At 40.3% G+C, this 25,155-nt stretch overlaps 1 protein-coding gene across 1 annotated transcript; it reads left to right on the top strand.

Annotated features, from left to right (window-relative positions):
• The first annotated feature begins 394 nt into the window (after nucleotides 1-394).
• COL1A1 (collagen type I alpha 1 chain) lies at nucleotides 395-23,779 on the top strand. The gene is made up of 51 exons (XM_018552722.1): nucleotides 395-607; nucleotides 1,738-1,926; nucleotides 2,082-2,110; nucleotides 2,231-2,266; nucleotides 2,648-2,740; nucleotides 2,831-2,899; nucleotides 3,259-3,303; nucleotides 3,420-3,473; nucleotides 4,779-4,832; nucleotides 5,400-5,453; nucleotides 5,986-6,039; nucleotides 6,148-6,201; nucleotides 6,291-6,335; nucleotides 7,145-7,198; nucleotides 7,290-7,334; nucleotides 7,546-7,599; nucleotides 7,872-7,970; nucleotides 8,057-8,101; nucleotides 8,300-8,398; nucleotides 8,666-8,719; nucleotides 8,807-8,914; nucleotides 10,328-10,381; nucleotides 10,649-10,747; nucleotides 11,197-11,250; nucleotides 11,342-11,440; nucleotides 11,591-11,644; nucleotides 12,187-12,240; nucleotides 12,329-12,382; nucleotides 12,745-12,798; nucleotides 13,226-13,270; nucleotides 14,319-14,417; nucleotides 14,973-15,080; nucleotides 15,356-15,463; nucleotides 16,660-16,713; nucleotides 16,795-16,848; nucleotides 17,277-17,384; nucleotides 17,471-17,524; nucleotides 17,766-17,819; nucleotides 18,224-18,385; nucleotides 18,588-18,695; nucleotides 19,050-19,157; nucleotides 19,920-19,973; nucleotides 20,079-20,186; nucleotides 20,958-21,011; nucleotides 21,098-21,205; nucleotides 21,511-21,564; nucleotides 21,683-21,790; nucleotides 21,981-22,254; nucleotides 22,357-22,547; nucleotides 22,717-22,959; nucleotides 23,239-23,779. The coding sequence occupies exons 1-51, from the start codon at nucleotides 526-528 to the stop codon at nucleotides 23,383-23,385; spliced, it is 4,341 nt and encodes a 1,446-aa protein (XP_018408224.1). The 5' UTR covers nucleotides 395-525; the 3' UTR covers nucleotides 23,386-23,779.
• Nucleotides 23,780-25,155: the final 1,376 nt, after the last annotated feature.

Here is a 25,155-nt window from a genome sequence, read left to right as displayed (position 1 = left end):
AAAAGTCACCTAAAAAGTTTGACATTTGGAAAAGTTTTTTTGCCCTACTATACAAATGTTTAAATAAAACCCCATAATTGTTCTTTAAATGTGGATATTCCGTTTTATTACAATCAGAAACGTATGCAGCTTTTTTTGGGTCTTTGCATAGGGTTGCAGAGGCTCCAATTCTATGAAGGGAGGGGCTGGCTTTGTTTGAAGTTTTTTTTTTTCTTCTCGCTCTCTCTCCCTCTTCTTATGAGCCTGTGTATGAGTTTTGGTATTGGTTAATGGGCTGGACCAGCTGTTGTTCCAACCTTTAAAAAAAAAAAAAGTACAGAGAGAGAGAGAGCAAGGATCTTTGGACCCCACCTCTCTGGAGTGGTGGGTAGATATAAAAAGGGGTCTGGTCCAGCTGAGACACAGTAGGAAGTTTCTGCTGGGGTCTGCATTGGAACTAAACCACTAAAACCTACCCCTGTATGACTAGGACCTAAGAAGATCTGAACCAGCACCACAGAGAGTCTACATGTCTAGAAACTAGACATGTTCAGCTTTGTGGATACGCGATTATTGCTAGTAATAGCAGCAACAATCCTAGTAGCAAAATGTCAAGGAGAAGATGACCGTAAGTACACCATTTTTTTTTTGGGAGGGGAAGGGGTACCCATTGTCATTCAGGTGCTATCAGCCATTGGTCAGCTACACAGATCATTGGCATGCAAGTGGCAGTTGCACCTTACAAGGGTGACGCTGCCCAGCATCATTTTTTATGGCACTTTTAACTGTCACCTTATTGCAGATGCAATGCATGCTAGGACTTGTAGTCCCACAACACCTGGACAGCCAAAAGTTGCTGATTTTTTGTATTTATGTTGTAGTTGCATTATGCTGCAGGATAAAAAATAGTTTGAGCTTTTTTGATGTCACTGTTGCAGGGTCTCCGATAAGTCACATGACATGCAGAAAAAAAGGGATAGCCTGTCTTGATAGGAACAGAAAGGGTTTACAATGTGCTAGCAGAAGTTTTGCAAAGGTGATGGGAAGAATGGAGTGTAGCACAAAAAAAAATAAGAGGGGTGGGATTTCTGTAATGCCCTTTTCCTGTATGATTTAACTCATGATGTTTTTATTATTTCCTCCTCCTCCTCCTCCTCCTCCTCCTCCTCCTTTTGCAGGATTACAGGACAAGCCTCTACGCCCACCCCATACCTTTTCACCTTCTCATGTTCTCTCTCCTCCTTCTCCACAACTACATTATTCCTCCCTCTTTTGTCCCTCTTGGATCAGCAAGCAATAATGACGCACTTGGGCTTGGAAAAGACCCTAGCCTGGAAAACCTTAGTCTCTTCCAAAATATTTCGTTTCTCCTTCCTCCTCCCACTCACAGAACCTTGGCAGCGTCCACTCTTGTCAGTGAGCCTGGCTGATGGGAACCAGATGATCTTTTTTTTTTTTGTAACTCCCTCCCTCCCATTTTTTAATGTTAAACCAGATGTTGCCTAAAGACCTAAAAAAGAAAAGCCACAGCTGTATCTTCTATGGTGTTAACCCTTTTTGCCCTTGGCCTCAAAGGGATCAGTTTAAGTCAAATGCATTTCCTAATTATATAGTAGGAAATATAGGTTGTAACAGTCGTCAACCTGAACACTGCTCATCATTTAAACTCTACGTCAGGATATTTCCTGGACATCCATGTGTTTTTAGGAGCCTAGGCAACAGTCAATATTAAATAAATATGGCCTTTTTCTTCCACAGTTGGTTCTTCAGGGTGCACCGTCGATGGAACAACGTATAATGACAAAGATGTATGGAAACCCGAACCCTGCAGCATCTGCGTGTGCGATGAGGGAACTGTCCTTTGCGATGAGGTGATCTGTGAAGACATTGGTGACTGCCCCAACCCTGAGATTCCAAGGGGAGAATGCTGTCCTATTTGTGGTGAAGGTGAGTGTTAAAGGCCTACCAGTTGCTTTTAATAATGCATACGTGGGGTGCGGCCTTATGAGTGGCATGTGTTAGTATTTATTTGTCCATGTCCAATGTCCATGTCAATTTAACGCACATCTTATTAATTAACACCTTTGTCCATTTGTCCATAGGTCAATACCAGACAGGCCCCGTTGTTGAGGTGAGTCATCCCTAAACTGAGACTTTGGTAGATAGATAGATAGATAGATAGATAGATAGATATAGATATTTCCTTATTTCTTCTGCTTATATCTTAATCCCTTCTTTTCTTTCCTTCCAGGGACCCAGGGGAGACACCGGCCCAAAAGGCGACAAGGTAGGCATCAGTGATTGGGCCTACATATACCTCAACTTTGCATAGCTCGTCTATGTGGTCATCTTGGAATCCATAGTATCCATAGTATAAGCCAATGGCTAGGTATAAGGAGACTTACGTCAGACTGCCCCCAAAAACATTATTCATGTTCATATCTTTGAACTTAGATCTCAGAAGAAGTCATGGGGTTTTATAGAGCAAGTGAAAGTAAAACACCCTCAGCGATTTTTACCCTCACCAGTTTTGGACTTAGAATGTTTTTGGGGAATGTTTGGAGTTAACAGCTAGCAGTAATTATTCCACACATATTCCTAGCTCCCGTTATTGATATTCTTGGAATTGACTCTAAATTATTAATGAACGTGTTCCTTATTCTCACAGGGACCAGCTGGCCAACCTGGCAGAGATGGCATTCCTGGACAACCTGGTCTTCCTGGACCCCCAGGCCCACCTGGACCTCCTGGCCTTGGCGGAGTAAGTAGGCCCACTTTCCTCTTGCAAATGTTTATGCCACCCATGACCTATGTTCTTCTCTAAATGGTCTTCTTTCTTTTTCCATTGCAGAACTTTGCTCCTCAGATGTCTTACGGTTATGACGAGAAATCCGCTGGTGTCTCCATGCCCGGCCCCATGGTAAGAAGATCTTCTTTTGATTATACGCTGCTGAACTGACAACTTAAACCATTGCTAAAACACCAAACTTTTAATAGTCCATCTTTTAATAGTGCATCTTAATAGGCTCTAAGCACTTGTGTATATATATAGTCATGATTATATTAACAAGCAGTAAACTATGGTTCACTATGTGCAATGGTTACTGAGATTAGCTTCAGGCCTTTAGGCTGCAGAGGCCTTAGAATTGAGTTTAGGAATGTGGTTCCCCCTAGTGATACAAACCGAATTAGCTACTGATGAATGTGTACTGACTAATGACTTAGATCGACTTGTAGGGGGCCTACAATCCACCTAATGTTTACTTTTTTCTTTATTAGGGTCCAATGGGTCCCCGTGGTCCTCCTGGTCCCCCTGGTTCAGCTGTAAGTACCTTATTTTTTCTTTTAAGAATACAATGTTCAGGTGGTCACCTTTCTGAACTGTCCTCTGAGATTTCTTGCAAGAATAACCTGGCATGCCTCTTTTTTTCCTTCTTAAGGGACCTCAAGGCTTCCAAGGACCCCCTGGTGAACCTGGCGAACCTGGCTCTGCTGTGAGTATTTGTGATCCTTTCTACCTGGGTATTGTTGTTAAATTTTTGTGTATGTACATTTTGTCCACCTGCCTAACCTTCACCTTGGCCAATGTGTTGAGAAAGAAAAGAAAAGCCTAGGCCTGAGAGTTTTTCTCAAGGTTAGCTATGATATCCTATTTTCAGTGGAGCACACATTTTGATAGGCCTGAAAGCCCATTGAATCAGCTGCTTTTTATAATGCATTTCAACCTTTTTTTTGTGGAATAGAAAGTTCTCCCCTGTGTTAGAAGGCCTACCACCACAATTCTTTAAATGTTGTCCTGTATTATACTAGCCATGGACTGAAACCTTCCTAATTATGTTCAAGTCACTAGGCCTCACAGCTAATTACCAGCAGCACCATTATGACCTAAACCTATACACAAGTGCAATGGTTGGGCGAGGGTGCATTTTGAATTTCCAGAGTATCCTCATACTTAGTACATGACAGTATAGGTAAAGGTCATGTAACACAACCAAGGTTCTACCCTTGCCCCTGTAAATGATCTCATTGTCAGATATTCACAGACAGGCCTCTTCACATAATAAAGAAAATAATATAGACACTTTTATAGGATTAAACTCATATATAAATAGAGAAAGCTAGCCAGAGGAGTTCAGCGAAATTGTATTCTATTATATCACTTACTGACTATTAAAATCTAGTCAATAAGTCATAATATGGTACTGTACACTGCTTTGACAAGTCATATCAATTCTACGTAGAGTTGCTTCTCTACTGACTATGAATGAAGTAGGCCCTGCCCCTGTAGGACTTCAACTGCAGAAACTAGAGTGCCACAGAAAGATAGGACCCAGGTTTACCCTAAAGTTAATACCCTACAAAGTAGGATACAAAGTAGGATACAAAGGACGATACAAATACAGTATGTATCTTACGAATTTGTTTTGACAAACATAGTATTATTTGTAATGATGCTTGCTAGCATATGTTTTTCTAAAAAGCTCCATCCATGCCTTAAGGGTGTTCCCGACACAGGCCCACTATACTGCATGAAATATACTGAAATCATACAATACCATGTGATGTGGATTAATATTTTATCATCTTGGATAACTATATGGTCCACTTCCATTGTTAAAGGATATCTGCAGGTTATTCCATCGATAGTATTGGATTTACTTATGTAGAGACACAATGAAGAAATGTTTTTCTAATAGAATATATATTTAAATGCTTAGTTCTTCAACAGAACAATTTGCTTTAATGAGATTTGTCTCCTTTAACAGATTTTCTAATTAATGCTTTTGTGTTGTTTTTAGGGTGCTATGGGACCTCGTGGACCCCCAGGACCTCCAGGAAAGAATGGTGAAGATGTAAGTATCTGGCACATAGATACATGTACACATTAGCAGAAGGCAAATGATTATACGGAGAGGTGATTTATAGTCATCTCCTGCAGAAGAGACATATTGGCGCACTTGGACAATCTGTGTTCACCCTAAATCTGACTTATGTAGAGGTGGGGGTATTAGTCAGTTATCTTTACACTCGATTAAGCTTGCTCTTATGAACTTCAGAATATCAAAATATTTGCATTCAAGACTTGGGTAATTCTCTTAGTATTATTTGAACTATGTAGCAGAATTCCATTGCTGCATGCCTCTAGATCACCAGTGAAATGCCATACTCTCTTCTCAGTTTAGAGCACTCCATGCTGGGAATTTCAAAAAGTAGAGTTATAGGTCACCTGCGGCTGGCCTAGACTGTTGCGTTGCCATCCCAGGCCTCAAAAATGTAGCCACCCTCACAGATTTAGACTGTGTTTCTTAGCACTAGACTTGCTTCTTTAACACACATTCCAAGAAATGATTCACCGCTTGAAATGATTCTCAACATAACCAGCAACTTTCTTCATGACTTTCATTTTTCTTTCCCAAAAGGGTGAAGCTGGCAAACCCGGACGTCTCGGTGAGCGTGGTCCCCCAGGCCCACAGGTAAGAGACTTTTATGTCATTTTAGAATATACATCTGTCATTTGTTGTGGGCTTCTAAGACAGCGTTAGTCTTTAGCGCAAGTAGGCCTATTGTATGGCTAGAGAAGAATTGTTCCTGGGGAGCAAAAAAAGACTGGGGGGAGAGGGAGATTTCTCATTAAAGGCCTGAGCATGTGACTGATACACGTTTATAGGTTATGTATAGCAGTAAGTTTCATATTGGTAGGGGGAAGTGTTTTTTAAAACCATGTGACAAGGGAGCAAAGGTCACCTATGTTGGCATAGGTGTCCATATTTCTTGGGCCTTACATGTTTTTACATTCAGACATTCACTATACCCATAAAACATTATTACCAATATCAATATTGGTAATAACTACAGTACGAACTTTAAAACTTTCTTGTGGTTGCATATATCTAACATTAGTTGTTTAGAACTTAAACATACACTGTGGTCACTTCAACAATGCTCCATCCTTATAGGATCAAATCTTCTTCCAAATCTGATGGTCTGATTCTTTTTCATTTTTAGGGTGCTCGTGGTCTCCCAGGAAGTGCTGGTCTTCCAGGAATGAAGGGACACAGAGTGAGTTCTGAATCTTGACTCCATCTTCAGAAATCTTGCATCTTCAAAAAGTAATGCAGTAGCATTGGCATGATCTCATTCAATGTTCCCTTTCTACTCTCTACCTAGGGTTTCAACGGTCTTGATGGAGCTAAGGGTGACTCCGGTCCTGCTGGACCTAAGGTAGGTTTGACCTACAGGGGAAACACGGACTATGGCTCACTGACGATATCTTGGAGGTGCTGATCTCAATTTCTCTTCATCTCCTTTAGGGTGAGCCTGGCAACCCTGGTGAGAATGGCGCTCCTGGACAAGTGGTGAGTAACAGCTTTACATTGATGGAATCCAATTAGATAAGCTAATATCGGCTATCAGAACTCTGTACTGCTGAGATAGATAAGGTAGCGGTAACATATAAGTGGAATATAAACTTCTAATGAATAGCACTATACGATGTAATTGATAGTGTAACTCTTGCAGGGCAGGTAGGGATGTAGTATACTTTATGGTATAGATTGCCTTAAAGGGATTAGAAAAAAAGGAACATCTAGTACCCGGACAATATAAACAGTAGACCAGAATTCATTTTTAAAAATACATTGTTAAAAAAATGTCAGCCTTAGGACCATAAGGCCTAGGTACTGTTTAGTCTTTGAAATTTGGCATCAATATCATTTTACTCTATTAGCCTTACTCTAGGTAAAAGAAGGTGTAAGATCATTCTGGCATTTGTAAAAAAAAATTATCTGAACAGCTCTATTTTCTAGTAGCACCTGGAGTTGAAGACATACTGACACTAAGCTGACTTTGCCTGATCCTGGTATACTTTGAAAACAATTTTTCAAAAAGTATGCTGATGAAAATCCGTATTTGTGAGAAAAAGGTTATTTCTAATCAAAAAAACTAAAAGAAAGACAATGCAGTGGTTAAGCATTGCCTGTAATTTAGAGTCCTTTAGAGTCAGAAAGCTATGGTTGATCCATTACCCATGACTCCTTTGGAATTAAATATGGCACCATAACATTGTAGCTTCCTACTACAGCTCTTTGCTGTATAGAAATAAAGGGTTGAATATGTTGTTTTGTGTTCTTGGCCTTTAGTAATAATCTCTGCTTTTCTTCTTTAGGGCCCACGTGGTCTGTCTGGTGAGAGAGGTCGTCCTGGCCCATCTGGTCCAGCTGTAAGTATTGGGCACTGTTCCTCTAGCAATGTAAGGCATATGGAGTGTATATGAGCAAGGTACCAATTAGACTCTTCTTTTTCCTTCTTAGGGTGCTCGTGGTAACGATGGCTCTCCTGGTGCTGCTGGTCCCCCTGTAAGTAGCCTCTTTGATTTATTAATGTGACTGCATGATGGGAAAATCAAAATGAAAGGGTCAAGAAGATGTTAACACCTGCTCTTCTATAATATCAGATGAGAGTCAGTGCTGGGATTTATTGTTACAGTTGTTAGTGCTGACATTAGGGGGGTGAAAAGCATTGCTTCTCATAGCACATGATTTAAAATTGTTTCTCTTTCTATTTTAGGGTCCTACTGGCCCATCTGGACCATCTGGCTTCCCTGGCGGTGTTGGCCCTAAGGTAATCTTTTATATTATGCTGCTTTTGACTTCCAATCTTCTGCATGTACATAAACACAATGGCAGTTGGAATATCTACAATTTAGTGTCTTGTCACTTTGTGTTACTTGGGAAGATCCCATGTTATCCAACATAGTGCAGCTTTTTCCACTCACCCCATTATTCCTTTCTAGACCTTTGTAGAAACTTTGTGGTAGCATTACACCAACGTCATGCACTAGAGATTATGATTTGTGACCCTTCATATGACCTTCATTGTTTTGTGGTACACAGGGTGATGCTGGTCCCCAAGGATCCCGTGGTCCTGATGGTCCTCAAGGTGCTCGTGGTGAACCTGGCACTCCTGGTCAAGCTGGCGCTTCTGGTCCTTCTGTAAGTAAATTTGACATCTTGATATAGATTTTGTTGATTCATTTTGTAGGCACGTTCACTAACTAATATTTTCTCTTGCATTTCAGGGAAACCCTGGTACTGATGGTCAACCTGGTGCCAAGGGTGCCACTGTAAGTATAGAAATGAAATAAGAATACAAATATCACCCAGCAGATCACCACCAGCACCTATTGCCCTATTCTTTTCTTAAACCCTAAATTCTGGTATATCTTACTCTGATTTAGCCCTCCTCTTTCCTGCTATACATTTTCATGGCTCAGACATACTTATACATTTCTCAAGCAAAAATCTGTTCTTATTTCATGTAGGGTTCTCCTGGTATTGCTGGCGCTCCTGGTTTCCCCGGTGCCCGTGGTGCTCCTGGACCTCAGGGCGCTGTTGGTTCTCCTGGTCCTAAGGGTAACAATGTAAGTATTTCACATAAACATCTATTATTTGGGACTTTGAACTTTTGGATAGTAATAGAATTTTTTTTTTAGCACTAAAAAGTACAATCATGGTACCCATGAGTTCTTGCCATTGGGACCCCAAAAATGTTTCGTATATTTGCAAATTCTTATCTGACAATTCATTGCTCATGATCAATAGTAGATTAGTTTTTTTTTTTACTTATTTCCTCTAGAGCTGACTTTACCTTTTTATGATGATCATATTTTATTTTTACTTTTCTTTAGGGTGAATCTGGTGCCCAAGGAAACAAGGGTGAGCCCGGTGCCAAGGGAGAGCCTGTAAGTGTTTACCACATCCTCCTAAGTTGACTGAACTGCAGCCATCTTGGTTTGGAGTCACTGTTTAACCTTTCTATATGTTTTTAGGGCCCATCTGGTTCTCAAGGACCCCCTGGCCCCCCTGGTGAAGAAGGCAAGAGAGGATCACGTGGAGAGGCCGGACCTTCTGGACCTCCCGGACCTGCTGGCGAACGTGTTAGTACCAAATAATGCCAACCTAACATATTTGACTGCGCCAATACCCATTATGAGAAAGGCAATGGAAAGGACATATATGACCAAAAGTCATCTTTTGAGTGGATGCATCACATGTTCTATAGGACCTATGGCCTGACTAAATGCCATAGATATTATGCATCAGTCACTGGATACAATCAGTTCTCTATAGGTCTTGTGACCTAATCCTAAATTCACAGAAGGTTGTTGCATGTAAAACGTATAATTAGTGGGGGACTTTTATGAAACAGGTGCACAGAAAACAATGGAAACATGCTATAACCCATAACAGCCAACTGTATGCCATTGTCACCTTCTAAACTTTGCTAGACAAGCAAATATTGGTTGTTGGCTGTTCCCTATTTTGCACCAGGTTTCATACAAGCTTCTAAAATTGTATTCTATAGTCAGATCAGAGATTTCGATTGTTTAAAATAATCCAAGGAAGACACCTAATCGAAATCAAAATTTCCTAATGCACATTACGAATATATCACTACAGACATAATATGTCAGTTCACTTTTTTTATACATATTGTTAGAACCAACACCATTGGTAGGTTTAACTAATAATATTTGCTAGGTACAAATTAGAAATGTTGTATAAAAGCTGAAGGGAAATAGAGGAGGGGGTGTTACACCCAGCAACCAAATAAGGCTGCACCAGAACAGTGACAGCTGAGCTCATAGGCTGCAATGGGTAACACCATTTTTTGTATACATCAGCCCTACTTTGGGGGTGGTTATAATATGGGCGGTACTAGTAATGTCACCAGAAGGTAAGCAGGCTGGACCAGCCCACAAAATGTCTGCCTCCAGTGCTAGTAGGCTTTAAAAAGGCAGTACACATCCTTGTACTACTGAAATTTAGGACAGGCCTACTACTGAACTTTAGTTCAAGTCTTAAATGTATAAATGTTAAAACTAGACATTTCCAATGTATTACCATCACCGAACCCATAGCACAGATACACCTAATGATACAGTAAAACATGATAAAGTATAAATGTGACTATTTATGGGTGGGATCAATTAACTAGATTAATTTTTTTTCTTAAATACCAATTTTAATAACACTAGTAATGGATTCATTTATAGAACTTTAACACCAAATCTATTAACTTGAAATTAACACTTTATCATTAACAGACTAGCCTTTGCCTGGACTATGTTTGTGTTTATATGACTTTAAAGATGTTATGGGCTTTTACACAGAACATTGGAGGCAAACAATATAACAACATAATCCTTTAGTTATTACTACCTATTAACTAAAACCAAGATCATACAATACAATATCACTGGTTGCATTTATTGTATATTGACTGCTGCTATTCTTTCACAATTGTATGCTGACAAGACTAGGTTAACAATGTCTTCTTCTCTTTACAGGGTGCTCCTGGAAGCCGTGGTTTCCCTGGTGCTGATGGTGCTGGTGGACCCAAGGTGAGACCCCTTTGAAATGGACATCTTGAGCTGACTGGATATAGCTTTGGACATTTAATGACCAGGAAAACATTCTGTTTTCAGTGATTGCTGACCTGACTTTATCACCAATTCAATACTACGGTTATATATCAGTTTCCTGGCCTCATTCACTGAAGGCAAAACATAGTAGGGTTCTAGGGACAACTGACTAGATTGTTGTATTGAGCTAAAGTCTCATTTTTTGTTTTAATTAGTCTAACCATTCTTTGTTTTGCTGTAATGCAGGGTCCCCCTGGTGAACGTGGACCTGTCGGCTCTGTTGGCCCCAAAGGATCTTCTGGTGAATCTGGTCGCCCCGGTGAGCCCGGTCTTCCTGGTGCTAAGGTGAGATGCCACTTTAAAGTGACTTGGAAGCTTGGACTATTGACAATCATTCGGTTTTACACTTCCTACTTACTCCAACTTTGGGCAAAACAAGCAAGCAGTATTAAGCCATAAAATACCTAGATACCTGTATCTGCATCTTGTTTTTGGATGCACTATTTTACACAAAAGCTAATGAAGATTAGATTTTGCCCTCTGATATCCTCTAAGGCCTGCTTTCTGTGTTTGCCCATCACATTACCATCCATTGCACACAGCGCAGTTTAAACATTAAATATACCTCGACTAAAGCAGAAACCATATATCACATGCCCTATAATTGGGGAATATTGTAAAGACTATTCAGTTAAGAACAAGCTAAAGAAAATAATTATAGAAGGTTCCTATGTTTTACAAACATTTATTTTGCTATAGGATGCAATGTGATCTTGTCTTCTCTTCTTTTCTAGGGTCTGACTGGTAGCCCTGGTAGCCCTGGCCCTGATGGCAAGACTGGACCTTCTGTAAGTTGGTGTCTTCTTCTTTCACAACCAAGTGTTTCTTCTTCAACATCCTTTGATTTGTTTTTTCTGATCTGTGGTCTTTTTGACATAGGGTGCCCCTGGTCAAGATGGTCGCCCCGGACCTCCCGGCCCACCTGGTGCCAGAGGCCAGTCTGGAGTTATGGGTTTCCCTGGACCTAAAGGAGCAGGTGTAAGTATTCACTTCTTGTGAAGCCTCTATTATGTGATATTTACCCTCTTTCTTTTTTTCCCCAAAGCCCAAATCTTTACTATTCTCTCACTACAATCAATAAATTGTCCACCACACATCCTAATTAACATATCTTTCTTTTTTTCACAGGGTGAGCCTGGCAAGCCTGGTGAGAGAGGAGTTTCTGGTCCCCCTGGTGCTGTTGTAAGTATTTAGAAATTAGTCTTCATTTTTGCTCTGTGTTCAGGCCTCTTGACCCATAATTAGTTTGGCAAATAGGAAGCAAATAAAGGTCTTAAAAATATTGTTTTGTATCACTGTACATGTGATAATTGATAGTACAAGTGAAGCCTTAGAGAGGTCCTTCACTGCATAAGGTTAAATGGGTTGGTGACCTAATAAAGAAAGATCCAATTAGTTTTTTGAAAAAACATTTAGCGTTGATCAAATTTAGAAAAAGAGCCCAAAGCACATACATTTATTTAATAAATAGTACTAGACACCAATAGTCATTGTTTTTATCCAGTATATTGAGTAGAATGTTTGGTAGTTGTGGTGACTTTGGTTAATTCTTGGTCCACTTGAGCAAAGATGCACCAAGTTTAGATTGTCTTCTTTAAAAAGAATACTCATTCACACATGAGAGCTGTTTCAGTTGAATTATAGGCCTATTCTTAGTATTTAGCCTTTTGTTATTTAGTTTATCGGTTGGCTATAATATAATCATCCCCACTTTTCTGCTCTAGGGTGCTCCTGGCAAAGATGGTGAAGCTGGTGCTCAAGGTCCTCCTGGCCCTGCTGTGAGTAGAATTGTACTTTCCTTCTTATTGGTTACTTATTGATACTGCTTTTCCTAAAACTAAATTGAATTTATCTTTTGCCCTGCAGGGACCTGCTGGAGAGAGAGGTGAACAAGGTCCTGGTGGTCCTCCCGGATTCCAAGTAAGTACTTGAACATAAACTAATGGGGTCCCTATATTCCATGGCCTTTAAAATATTGTCCCTCACATTGGACCCATGGTCTGCACTTGACCCTACTAGGCAGTATCCTCAGTAAAATTATCTCTATTTACTAATCACCTCTTTACACCTTCAAATGCCATACTCATATACAATGGCTATATCCAACTGCTATATGTTGTTAGCACCAGATACTCACATTTACTGTTTCATACAAAGTCATTTATTCATATACACACTGGAATATTGTCTTTGGAAGACTCCTTTCATGTACTGAACATCCTTTTACTGCTAATTACGAGCTCTAACTGTGATGTAATATATCCCTTTCTTTTAATTGTTAGGGTCTTCCCGGATCTCCTGGTGCCCCTGGTGAAAGCGGCAAACCCGGTGAACAGGTGAGTCAGCTGAATTTACCCTGCTGTACTGACAAACTATATGTCACTATAGGAAGTAAATTTAGGCAGTGCAGTTAAAATATAGGGTGTTGTGTAATAGAGAACTTTAGAGTCTAGTAGATGACAGTCAGGTTGTCTGTATTGGTGTTGATGCATTTTCTTGATTTTACTTACTAACACATGACTAAATAATGTGAAAGCTTTAACCTAAATAATTAGAGTGGAAAACAGCTCAAGTTCCCATTTTTACCAGTTTGTATGCATACAGGTCTACTGGTTCTAAAGCTAGTAGACATCAGCTAGATAGCTAGCAGACATGTACGAATAAAAGTCACATAACATAAAGATTACACATTGCTTTTTTAACCCTGTTCTATAAAGGTTGAAATTGATTACAGTTTATCTAACTGAATGTCTCTCTTTATAGGGTGTTCCTGGAGATGTTGGACCCTCTGGTCCTTCTGGCGCAAGAGTAAGTATCCCATCCTTCTACATTCTACTTGACGCTCTAAGATTTATCTAAATAAGCCCTAATTTTTGCTTGGTTTGGAAAGTAAGCTATATACAACCTAAATGAGAGGCAACCTCTTTTTTGATGTGCCCTAAATGTCATTTGCCCATTTTCTGGGTTTCTAATGCATAGATTATTGTTATTTTGAGACAACAAATGGTGTCATGCTAAAACGGTCTCCTCATAATAATAGTATATGATAATCTTGAGGCCCTAAAAACTTGGACCCTGTATGAAGTTTTGACCCACAGATTGTAGATACTCGGCCACAATCACTGATAAGTAATCTGTTAGACTCTGGATTTGTGGTATGCAAGCTCTGACAACTCTAAAATCCAAACATTGCAAAGCTGTTACATTTTTCTAAAAGAAACCCACTTGTTATGCCTATGTGCTTTAGTAGCATTAGAGCTTTTTGATATACCTTCCCCTCTTCTTATTCTTCATTCCAATGGTGGAAAGAGAATAAAGGCCCTTCTTACAAGCTGAGAACAACAGGATTGGTACACTTGTCCTTGGCATTACCAGTTGGCCTCCTAGATTTTACATAAGTACCTAGTCTAGCTTTAATGTATATTGTTGTATGTGTTCAGGCCTAAATTTATGAGAAGGCTATAAGAATAAAATACCTAATATTGCAAAATGTCTTAGGGGCTACCCCTTACCTCATTATTTTATCATACTTCAATCTTACGTAAGCTTCCAATGATAAAAAAGCAAACCACAGGGATCTAGGGCTATAGAGATTGCAAGCTTTCTGGATGATACACAGATTTGTGTCATTATTTTTCATATTTTTCTTCATTCATGGAATTTTGATCATCTATGATATTGTTGTTTATAAGATATAAGGAAGACTGCACCAATGAGCACTAACAATTTTTAAGCGAGTATAGTTCATTAGATATATATAGCCAGTTCCATAAATTTTACTTCCCATTGCTTCTTTTTGTGCAACCTGTTTCAATGTACTCGTTTACTGAAGCAGCACTGTTTATATCTATTATAGGGCGAAAGAGGATTCCCTGGTGAACGTGGTGCCCTTGGACCCCCTGGCCCTCAGGGACCTCGTGGTGCTAATGGTTCTCCTGGTAGCGATGGTGCTAAGGTGAGTTGGTCTTCTCTTGCCAATGGGCAAAAAAATGCTCCTATGGTCTACAACATCCTTTCAGACTTTATGATCTTGACTGTCAAGTTGAAATGTTAAAGCTGGTTGGCTCACATTGCTCTTAGTCAAGGCACATTTTCTAATAATGGTCATTGTTATTTGGGGAAAAAAAAAATCTGTGGTAAGATTAAGGGAACTCTAAAATAAGTTTAAGAATTTGGGCCTCACTATAACTGTGTTGTAAGATAATTGTATTAAGACCTTTGAGGTATATTGATCTGCACTGTTGACTGGACATGCCTATAACAATTTTTGCTAATATACCATCAATCAGAGCATCGATAACAGTAATCAGTTAATGTATACAGCTCAAGGGAATTCTCAAAGAAATCTTCAATTACACAAGAGAATTTATCTAAAGTGACATTCAACGGGAAAATGTGAAATGTTCAAACATTACATAGCAATGCAATCTTAGTACATTGGTGCAATTGAATTATAGCAGAATATATATTCTTGGTTTACAGTAAAGCAATGTCTTTTTACCCATAACAGGGTGAAGCTGGTGCTCCAGGTTCTCCTGGTGGTCAAGGATCTCCCGGTCTTCAGGGAATGCCCGGTGAACGTGGTTCTGCTGGCCTGCCTGGTAATAAGGGTGACAGAGTAAGTACCAGATACCGGAGCCACACTTTATATGATGCTCACCTATTCTAGCTATTTTTTCCTTTTCTTCATTCAAACCAATTCTGGTATTTTCTTCTGCCTTCTTTTAAAAACAAGGTGTCCCTCTACCTAATCCTGTTTTTCCTTAATTTGTGCTCTTTATTCTTCTTTGACTTTAATCCCATCTCACTGACTCCTATCCCAGCAAATAAGTATACATTGTGCTATATGAACTTGCAGTTCAAACATTTAACACTATCCTCTTTGCCTTCTAGGGTGACCAAGGACCTAAGGGTTCTGATGGTGCTCCAGGCAAAGATGGTGTAAGAGGTTTGACTGGTCCCATTGGTCCTCCTGGCCCTGGTGGTGCTCCTGGTGACAAGGTACGTTGAAGTGACAAAGTCACACATTTTTCAATTCTTCATTTCACTGACCAGGTGCAAGGGCATACAAAGGGTATGCAAAATGTACATCTTTCAAGAGTCCATCATGCCAGGGAAATCAAGAATAACTTCTCCTTCTCAAAAAAATCAGCATCTGCATGCTAATATTATATTCTACACAAAATAAAGCACTACGTTTTGTTTCCTAATGCTCCTTCAATAAAATAGAAGGCAACAGATAAAACAAAACAGTTTAGAACAAATACAGGTTTTTGTACTATACCAATGTGGTTCTTAGTTATACTTCTAAGCAGGTGTTCAATCAATCTGGTCTTTGAGCCCTCGAATCTGCACATACACAGGATCCTACAGGCATCCTGTATTTAAAACCAAACATCTTGAGGCTGTATAACTTGATGATAGAGGTTTCAACTATTTATATCAGTTTATAGACATATATTGCACAAATGCATCATTATATACAGTAGTCTTTAGTTAGTCATGCAGTTTAATGAAGAAAAACTAGGCTTTTACTTCAGCTATAGAAAATATTATGTTTATGTACAGTGAAGATATCACTATTGGCCCCAAAAGGTACTCATTACCTATATCCATTATGGTAGCAAAATTATAAATAATCCCAGCGTGGGAGTGTCAAATTGTACCCTACATGGTGCAATGGAAACAACTAAAAAATAAAAACAACTGGCGTTACAACTACACAAAATAAAACTTCAAGGAACTGCCCCTGTGACCATTGGTTACTGCCTAAAGCTCTTAAAGGCAGAAAATAATAGCAGCTCATAGCAATTTGTTGATCTGCTGTAAGAGCTTCTAAAACATTCTATGGATTACGACTTTATTACCAAAACATAAAGAGTAATTACCTGCACCTATAGTAGATGACAAGTAAGTCAACTACTCACAAGATTGTTAACTAGGAAAACAATTTTGTAGATTATTGCCTATTTATGTTCTAAAATTGAAATGCAAAAAGCAAATTGTTTTCAGGGCCATGGAAGAAATGGATTAGGTTTTGGGCCTTCAATAGTTCTTTTATACAGTGGCCCAATACTTCCTATTGACCAACCTTATAAAAGTTGCTTTCAAAGCTATGTCAGAAGTAGATGTAGTGCTAGGGCTTGCCTACCATAGCACATCACTGACCAAACCTTTAACAATGTTTTTCTCTGCAGGGTGAAGCTGGTCCTGCTGGCGCTGCTGGTCCCACTGGTGCCCGTGGTGCTCCCGTAAGTATATCTTCAGTTGACCTGCTTGCTTGTCTTATGACAAAATGGATGAATCTAACATTCACTTTACTGTTCCCATAGGGTGAGCGTGGTGAGCCTGGTCCTTCTGGCCCTGCTGGATTTGCTGGTCCTCCTGTAAGTATTGTGCTTAAATGTTTCTATTTATTCAGCTCATAGAACCATTTTATAACATACATAATTCTTCGTTGTCATTACTACCAGTATGCAGAACAATTCTTTAACCCAGGTTTATTGAACCTTAATGCAAATGCCCAACTCGAGAGTCTTCTCAAAATATTGACTCTGACTAGAGTCTCAATTAATATGGAGAATTCCCATTTTAAATGGAAATCCCATTATTGCTCTTTTTATCAACCTGCAACACCTGTATCCTAAACTGTGAATGCAATTGCAGGCTCACCTGCAGATCCACCTGCTGGTGAAATCTGTAATTGCATTGACGTATACAGGTACATATATTTTACAAAGATACATTATAGTTATTCAGATTTGTACATCAGTGTATTTTACCGCTTACTGACATTCATTTTCTCGCCATTTAGGGTTCTGATGGTCAACCTGGTGCCAAGGGTGAACAAGGTGATGCTGGTCCCAAAGGTGATGCTGGTCCTCCTGGTGCTTCTGGTCCCACTGGCGCTCCCGGCCCTGCTGTGAGTCTCTTTATAGTTTTCAAACTTCACCCTTCCATGACCGTTATCATCCAGCAATACCAATTTACCTCTTTTTCCTTTTTCAGGGTTCCATTGGTGCTCCCGGTCCTAAAGGTGCTCGCGGTCCTGCTGGTCCTCCTGTAAGTATAAATATTTCATAATCTTCTTACCACTATATCTCACAATGGGTGCTTACACTGCTAAGTCATTGGGTACCATTACAAAGGTTGGATAGACTGTTACATTTTATAAGTTGGCCTATGAACCAGGTCACTCTTTCCAACAAAAGCAACTTCACCTGTTTTTCTGCTTATAACATTGAGCACAATACAACACGCATTGAACACAAAAATAATCACTCAATATGTCTTCCATCCTTAGGGTGCTTCTGGTTTCCCTGGTGCTGCTGGACGTGTTGGACCCCCTGGCCCTTCAGTAAGTATTTATAGCCTTATGTACTTTTAAATTATGATTGTGAGAGCTCACAGGTTGCCACTGCTGCTGTGGGGAAGGGGGTGAAAGTGCTGCTGCAAGGTGGTTCTAGGTGGATTCCATTGCCACAAGCACAACCTGCTAGTGGGGAAGGGGGTGAAAGTGCTGCTGCAAGGTGGTTCTAGGTGGATTCCATTGCCACAAGCACAACCTGCTAGTCATAGTGCTGTTACCAGTTTAAGTCAGTAATGGCTCACAATGTCATTACTGAACCTCCATGCTCCCATGCTATTCTTCTGACTTGTGTATACAAGTTCTTATTAAATAGGACATGTTAAGATATGTGTAGCTGACTACAGCCAATCCCACTTTGGTGCCTTCACACTCACCCTTTGATTGCTCTTTAGGGTAATTCTGGACCTCCTGGACCTTCCGGCCCAGCTGGAAAGGAAGGACAGAAAGGACCTCGTGGTGAGACTGGCCCTGCTGGACGCCCTGGTGAACCTGGTGCCTCTGGACCTCCCGGACCCTCTGGCGAGAAAGGATCTCCTGGTAGCGATGGCCCTGCTGTAAGTGCTGCTTTAAATCGGATCTATGCCTAATGTTTATCAGAAAACTATTCAAGGCCCTCTTTACTCAATATTCACTAACTTAACTTATGAATTATTACTTAATAGTTACATAAGGCCAAAAAATCCTTCACAATGTAGTAATTACAATAAGTCCATTACATAGCAGATCATTGCTTTTCTTGCTGTGTCTCTTCTTTAGGGTGCTCCCGGTACTCCCGGACCTCAAGGTATTGCTGGAACCCGTGGTACAGTTGGTCTTCCCGGACAAAGAGGAGAAAGAGGCTTCCCAGGTCTTCCAGGCCCCCTTGTGAGTATCACCCTGATATTAATACACAAACCTTTCAAACTTTAGAACGTCCTACTTTTCAGTAGGCCACATAGTGAAACCTCTACAAGACAAAACACCTCCTATGTAGTCTGTTTCTGCTAATAATGTTTTATACACAACACATTTCACAGTGGCACTTTTACAGCAACCAAAAGACATTGTCAAATGTGCACCTACCAATTCCTAAACAGAATACTCTGTGCCATCTTTACATTCACCATCCCACAGTCTTACATATAAACATTTATACTGTATTAAGTGATTTAGCAACAGGGCAGTTATATCATCTTATTGCATGTTATTTTAACTTTATCCTATATTACAACACTTTAGGGTGAACCTGGCAAACAAGGTCCTTCTGGCCCAAGCGGTGAACGTGGTCCTCCCGGTCCTAGTGGCCCACCAGGCTTAGCTGGACCTCCCGGTGAACCAGGTCGTGAGGTGAGTGTTTTTGGATATTAGTTTAATCAATGTAAGACCATACAATGCTAAACTTACTGTAAGACCATACAATGACTCAATGTGCACCTGCCTCATTCTTCAAACAAGGCCTCTAACATCAACTACAATGGCCTTATCATCAAGATTGTTTGTTAAGCCCAGCAAAATGGATACATTTTACAAATAGAAAATATACATTTCAAGTGCACCTGTTAAAGCTTGATATTTGTTACGACTTACTAATGGCCAAACCTCTTCCTGACCATTTTAGAGCTTAGTAAGTCCGAGCCATTAAAGAAGACAACTGCAGTGATGATATAGGAGTTTCCTCTTTTTTGTGTGCAAGGACACGATCCATCACTGAAGCCTGTAGGCACACAAGCTCTGGCACTCAAAGCATGATCCCCCTGCTAGGATCTACCACAATATGCCAACTTATTTTACTGGTCATAACCTGCCTTGGAATAATGTTGTAGATGAGATTATATGAATCGTCTGTTTGATAACTAAAAAGAATGTGTGGCTGATGGCCATACACAGGAAACCTGCCTCTTTGCCTTTGCAACCTATGGACACAGGCCTACTGAGCCTAATGGTTATGCCGGCCCTGGCTCTGTGTAGGCTGTGCTGTAAGGCATCTTGAGATAGCAGACACATTCTTATCAAGGCTGCCAGGACCTAGACATCTTAGCTGAAACATATTTAAAAGTATTATTAGCTAGGTTTAATGGAACTTACATTTCTCTTGTGGTTTGTCTTTAGGGATCTCCTGGTTCTGAAGGTTCTCCCGGTCGTGACGGTTCTGCTGGTCCTAAGGTAAACTGTTTTATCCAAGTCATTTCCCTTGTCTTTAATTCCATTTAGCTGTGGTATCATTGAAGACAGTGCTTTAACCGAACCCCAATATTTTCAATAATTTAGGGTGATCGCGGTGAGGGCGGACCTGCTGGTCCTCCTGGCGCTCCTGGTGCCCCTGGTGCTCCTGGCCCATCTGGCCCTGCTGGAAAGAACGGTGACCGTGGTGAGACTGTGAGTATACCATATTTTTGTTCTCAAACTTTGCTTACAAACAATTAGCCTATAGTTAGAACATATTTAATGGACATCAAAATTTTGTATTTGATCCTGAAAACCCAACATTTTAATGTAATACTCTCAATCCATGTCAACAACTATTGACATTCCCACACCATTTACTTAAACTCTGAAAACTAGATAAGGGAACACACCTTAACTTAGCAGTAGATGCATCAGCTTGGACAATAAAACTGACCTCAAGTCTCATTGTAATTAGAATCATTGGATTCTAACATGGATCCATCTATATATGTCACACTTTGCTACTTATATTACAAGATCCTTGCTATTGTGACATACATGGTTTCAACTTCTGACCATGATGAGGACAGCAACTTGAATGTATTAATTTATCTTTTTCATTAATTAAAAGAAACTTGGACACTTTCAGAGGATTTATATATTCATTTTTACCCCTGCCCCAAAAGGAGCTTACAATCTAATGTTGCTAGTACCACATTAACAGACCCATCATTCGCAAGTTTGTGAGAAAACCTGTAAACCTACCTGTATATTTGTGAACTGTGGGAGGACACCGGAGCACCCAGAGAAAGCTCATAAAAACACACAGAGAACATACTCAACATACAAACTCAAGCAACAATGCTAACCACTCAGCCACCCATATGCCCAGACATTAATGCATTTTGTTGAAGTTCCAGTGTGTGAAGGAGATACAGACTGCCTAGGAATAACTTTAACTTATTTCTTTTAATTTCTCAGGGTCCTGCTGGTCCTTCTGGCCCTGCTGGTCCTGCTGGTGCTCGTGGTCCTTCTGTAAGTATCTCTCTCATCTGAAGAACCTGTATTTTGTGCAAAATTCTTGGTAGTTTTTCTTATCATTTCAAATGTCCTTTGTATAGGGACCTGCAGGTGCTCGTGGTGACAAGGGTGAGGCTGGAGAACAAGGAGAAAGAGGCATGAAGGGACACAGAGGTTTCAACGGTCTTCCCGGACCACCCGGTTCTCCTGTAAGTAATGTGTGACGCAATGTTATCCATGTCCACTTAGAATTCTTTATATTCGTATTCTGTGCCTATGCAAATACTTTTTCACCAGAGTGCAATACAAGTACTATAAAATACCCTATTTTTCATCAGATTAATAATGTTTAGTGACAATATCCTTTTTAAATGCAATACCAGTTTGGAAACATATCCCTAGTGGATCTGTTTGTAAATTGTTCTGTGGTAGCTCCACTACTCTTTAGTTTTCTTTGCTTTTTGTTTTTCCTGATACATTGTTTCCAAGTACCAATTACCTGTTTGTATTTCAGGGCCATGCTGGTGAACAAGGTCCATCTGGTGCTTCCGGTCCCGCTGGTCCAAGAGTAAGTATTCTCTAATTTTTCCTATGAAGATAGGGAAAAATAGCTTCTATTGAAATTATTTATTCTGAGGCCTTAAATGAGCATCAGTGTCCTAATCATGTAATGTTTTAAAAAATAGGGTCCTCCTGGATCTTCTGGCAGCGCTGGCAAAGATGGTTCTAATGGTCTGCCCGGTCCCATCGGCCCACCTGGTCCTCGTGGTCGTACTGGTGATGTTGGTCCTGCTGTGAGTATACTTATTTACATGATGCTTCTTAACCCACATGAAGCTTTTAAATAATTTTGACTAGTCAATTGAGTATCTGCTGTTTAGAAGATGCTCCATGATGGTCTTTATTATTTTTTAATGATTCTAATTTTGTTGTCAGTCTCATACACATATCAGTTTTGATGACTCTACTTATTATACCTTTTAGGGTCCTCCTGGACCTCCCGGTCCCCCAGGTCCTCCTGGCCCCCCCAGTGGCGGATTTGATTTCAGCTTCATGCCCCAGCCTCCTCAAGAAAAATCTGACAGACACTACCGCGCTGATGATGCCAATGTCATGCGTGACCGCGATATGGAGGTAGACACTACCCTCAAGAGCCTGAGCAAACAGATTGAAAACATCCGCAGTCCCGAGGGTACCAGAAAGAACCCAGCCCGTACTTGCCGCGACCTGAAGATGTGCCACTCTGACTGGAAGAGCGGTAACATGTCTTAATTATTATTTTAATAGATAATGAGGATTGGCACACATATTTATTGGCCTTTTTCACTTCATTTTCTTGTCCCCTTTCTTCCCTATCCAGGTGAATACTGGATTGACCCCAACCAGGGATGCACCCTTGATGCCATCAAGGTCTTCTGCAACATGGAGACTGGAGAAACATGTGTCTATCCCACTCAGTCCACCATTGCCCAGAAGAAATGGTACACTAGCAAGAACCCACGTGAGAAGAAGCATGTCTGGTTCGGCGAGACAATGAGCGATGGCTTCCAGGTAAGGAAAGTTTGTAATACATGTATTATAGCATACTTGGCTTTTCCACAGAAGCAACAAAATAATTTAGTAGACGGGCAAATATAGTGGAAGTTCACCATTTCTTACAAACAAGAGTAAGCACCTTGAAATTGTCCATATTGATGTCATCATTTTGCTTTTTTCTCAGTTCGAATATGGCAGTGAGGGATCTGACCCAGCTGATGTTAACATCCAACTCACCTTCCTCCGCCTTATGGCCACCGAAGCTTCTCAGAACATCACCTACCACTGCAAGAACAGCGTGGCTTACATGGACCAAGAAACTGGCAACCTAAAGAAGGCCCTGCTCCTGCAAGGTTCCAACGAGATTGAGATCAGAGCCGAGGGTAACAGCCGCTTCACATACAGTGTCAATGAAGATGGTTGCACGGTAAGCTACTTTTTAACTCGACTGGGTTTCTATATTGTTTTGAGAAGAATAAAGGAGGGTTATACTTTCTGTCAGGTTTTTAGTGTCACCTGTGACTCCATTGTGGAAAACTGTGGTCACCTGGGCAGGAGGGCATAGAGAACAAGAAAAACCTCCCAGAGGCTCTAATCTTTACCCACTCTACTGAAAAAAAGGCTCTCTAAACTGTGGGCATAGTCAACTGCCTTGTTTGGCTCGTACATTGAAACACTGCTCTAATGGTCTATTTTCCTTCCACAGCAACACACAGGACAATGGGGCAAGACAGTCATTGAATACAAGACCTCAAAGACATCAAGACTGCCCATTACAGATGTGGCACCTATGGATATCGGAGCTGCAGACCAGGAATTCGGAATTGAGATCGGACCAGTCTGCTTCGTGTAAAAACAACAGACAAATACTAGGACAGGATAATTTCTAATGCGGACTTGAAATTGTTGTTCCTCTCATCTCTAAAACTTTTCTTGTTTCCGTAAGCATTACACAAAAAAACAGATAGACATGCTTTGAAGAACATCTCTCCAAGGACAGACCAAAAAGCCCGTGTTTGTGTTCATGGGATGGAGACTTTTCACCTCTCCCTCTACTTGTGCCCCCTGCTTACATGAATTGGCCTTCCTATGACCTTGAAGATGCCCCCGTGGAGAAAACAATTGGGAATGTCCTTAATAAGACTGCCCCGGATTTGAGATGATGAGAATTCAGGGTCGACGATCCTACAATTCCCAGAGTTGAAGAGGAGTAAACCACATCATTTCATGTAATGCACCTTTTTTTTAAGAAAAAAAAAGTTTGTTTTTTTTGTGTTCATTTGTTCAGGTGGCAAAAAAAATAAATATGAAAAAAAAAATAAATATGAAAAAAAAAATGAAATTGAAGGTGTGTGGAGAGTGTTTTGGTATCTTGAAAGAGCTGGGTTTTGTTCCTCTGGGTGTGAGTGTCTCCTTCCATTTCCTAATTCCATCGTCCTTTAGGTCCCTCCTCCATACTGAGTTTCATCCTTGTCACACTGAAGGTCAAACAGATCACTGAGGTTCCTCCAGTGTTAGAAGGGTGAGCAGTGTAGAGTGTTTGATGTTTTGTTTTTGTTTTTTTTCTGAGACTACCTCACTGTCATGTCCCATTCCATTGGTGCTAAGGTCTCAATGCTTCTTTGACATTCTTTCCCACAGTAGCTTCAGTTTCTTTGGTGCTATAGATAGGATCTATTTTCCATATTTATCCGCCCAATAGGCTACCACTTGAGGATTTTAAGGTGCTATTTCAGAACTTCTTTCCCACTTCCTATCTCTCTTAACCCCCTTTCCCGTGAACACAAGATTATGAGGTAGTGTCTGTGTTTGTTGTAATTCCTGCCTTCTTGTTTTGCTTAGTCCTCTTTGTCTTCTACATTCCTCCTTCTAAACCTCTCTTATTTCTTTCTCATTCCTCTTTCTATTTTCAACCTTTGTCCATTCTCTAACTAGACCGCGATACCATGGGGTTTGAACTGAAACCAAAGGATCTGTACCTGTTTTGTAATTGTATAATAAATTGAGATGTTTTTAATTATTGTGATTTGCTGAAATAAAGCATGTAATATGGTCCAAAATAGTCAATGTGATCGGTGGTCCTTCTCTATCCGACGTTGACACCTTTGCGCGCTAACCATCATGACTAACACCAACAGGCCACAATTAGTGTTATGGCAAAGCATGCAAACCCTGGGTGGCTTACCCTACTAATATAAGGAAATATATATTTAACACTATGGGTTTTTAGACATGTAGCCCACATTAACGTCATTTTATTTATACACATGTATTGTAAACCTAAAACCTATTTTTCGGTTTGCTTGGCATGATTCCTCACTCATATTTAGCAATTTTTTTGCAAATTTTCTTACCCCGAGTTCCTGAAAAATTGGATTTTGGAAAGTTGACAATACCTGAGTCAAACTAAAGATCTGGGCCTTCTAACCAAAAGAGTCAGAAGAAAGATATCCATGTTGCCAGAAAAGGCCTAACCCAATTACTTTTTAACATAGACATACTGAGCTTTGGCAAAGCATCTGAGGCCAATGCACTAGACCCCTAGATGCATTGACACAGTAAGGTTGTGCCCATGGGAAAAATTAAATTGATACAAACCTTTTTTTTCTATATCTGCTTAACA

This window comes from Nanorana parkeri, unplaced genomic scaffold, assembly GCF_000935625.1.
Source record: "Nanorana parkeri isolate BGI_ZX_2015 unplaced genomic scaffold, ASM93562v1 scaffold96, whole genome shotgun sequence".
In the NCBI taxonomy this organism is placed as follows: domain Eukaryota; kingdom Metazoa; phylum Chordata; class Amphibia; order Anura; family Dicroglossidae; genus Nanorana; species Nanorana parkeri.
The sequence above is the reverse complement of the archived record's forward strand: the minus strand, read 5'-3'. Positions and strand labels throughout refer to the sequence as shown.

Excerpts from the sequence above, each read along its gene's own strand:
- COL1A1 (XM_018552722.1), top strand. The coding sequence starts at position 526 with ATGTTCAGCTTTGTGGATACGCGATTATTGCTAGTAATAGCAGCAACA. Across the intron at positions 7,600-7,871 it reads CTGGCGGTGTTGGCCCTAAG|GGTGATGCTGGTCCCCAAGG; the intron begins GTAATCTTTTAT and ends TGTGGTACACAG. Across the intron at positions 7,971-8,056 it reads CTGGCGCTTCTGGTCCTTCT|GGAAACCCTGGTACTGATGG; the intron begins GTAAGTAAATTT and ends CTTGCATTTCAG.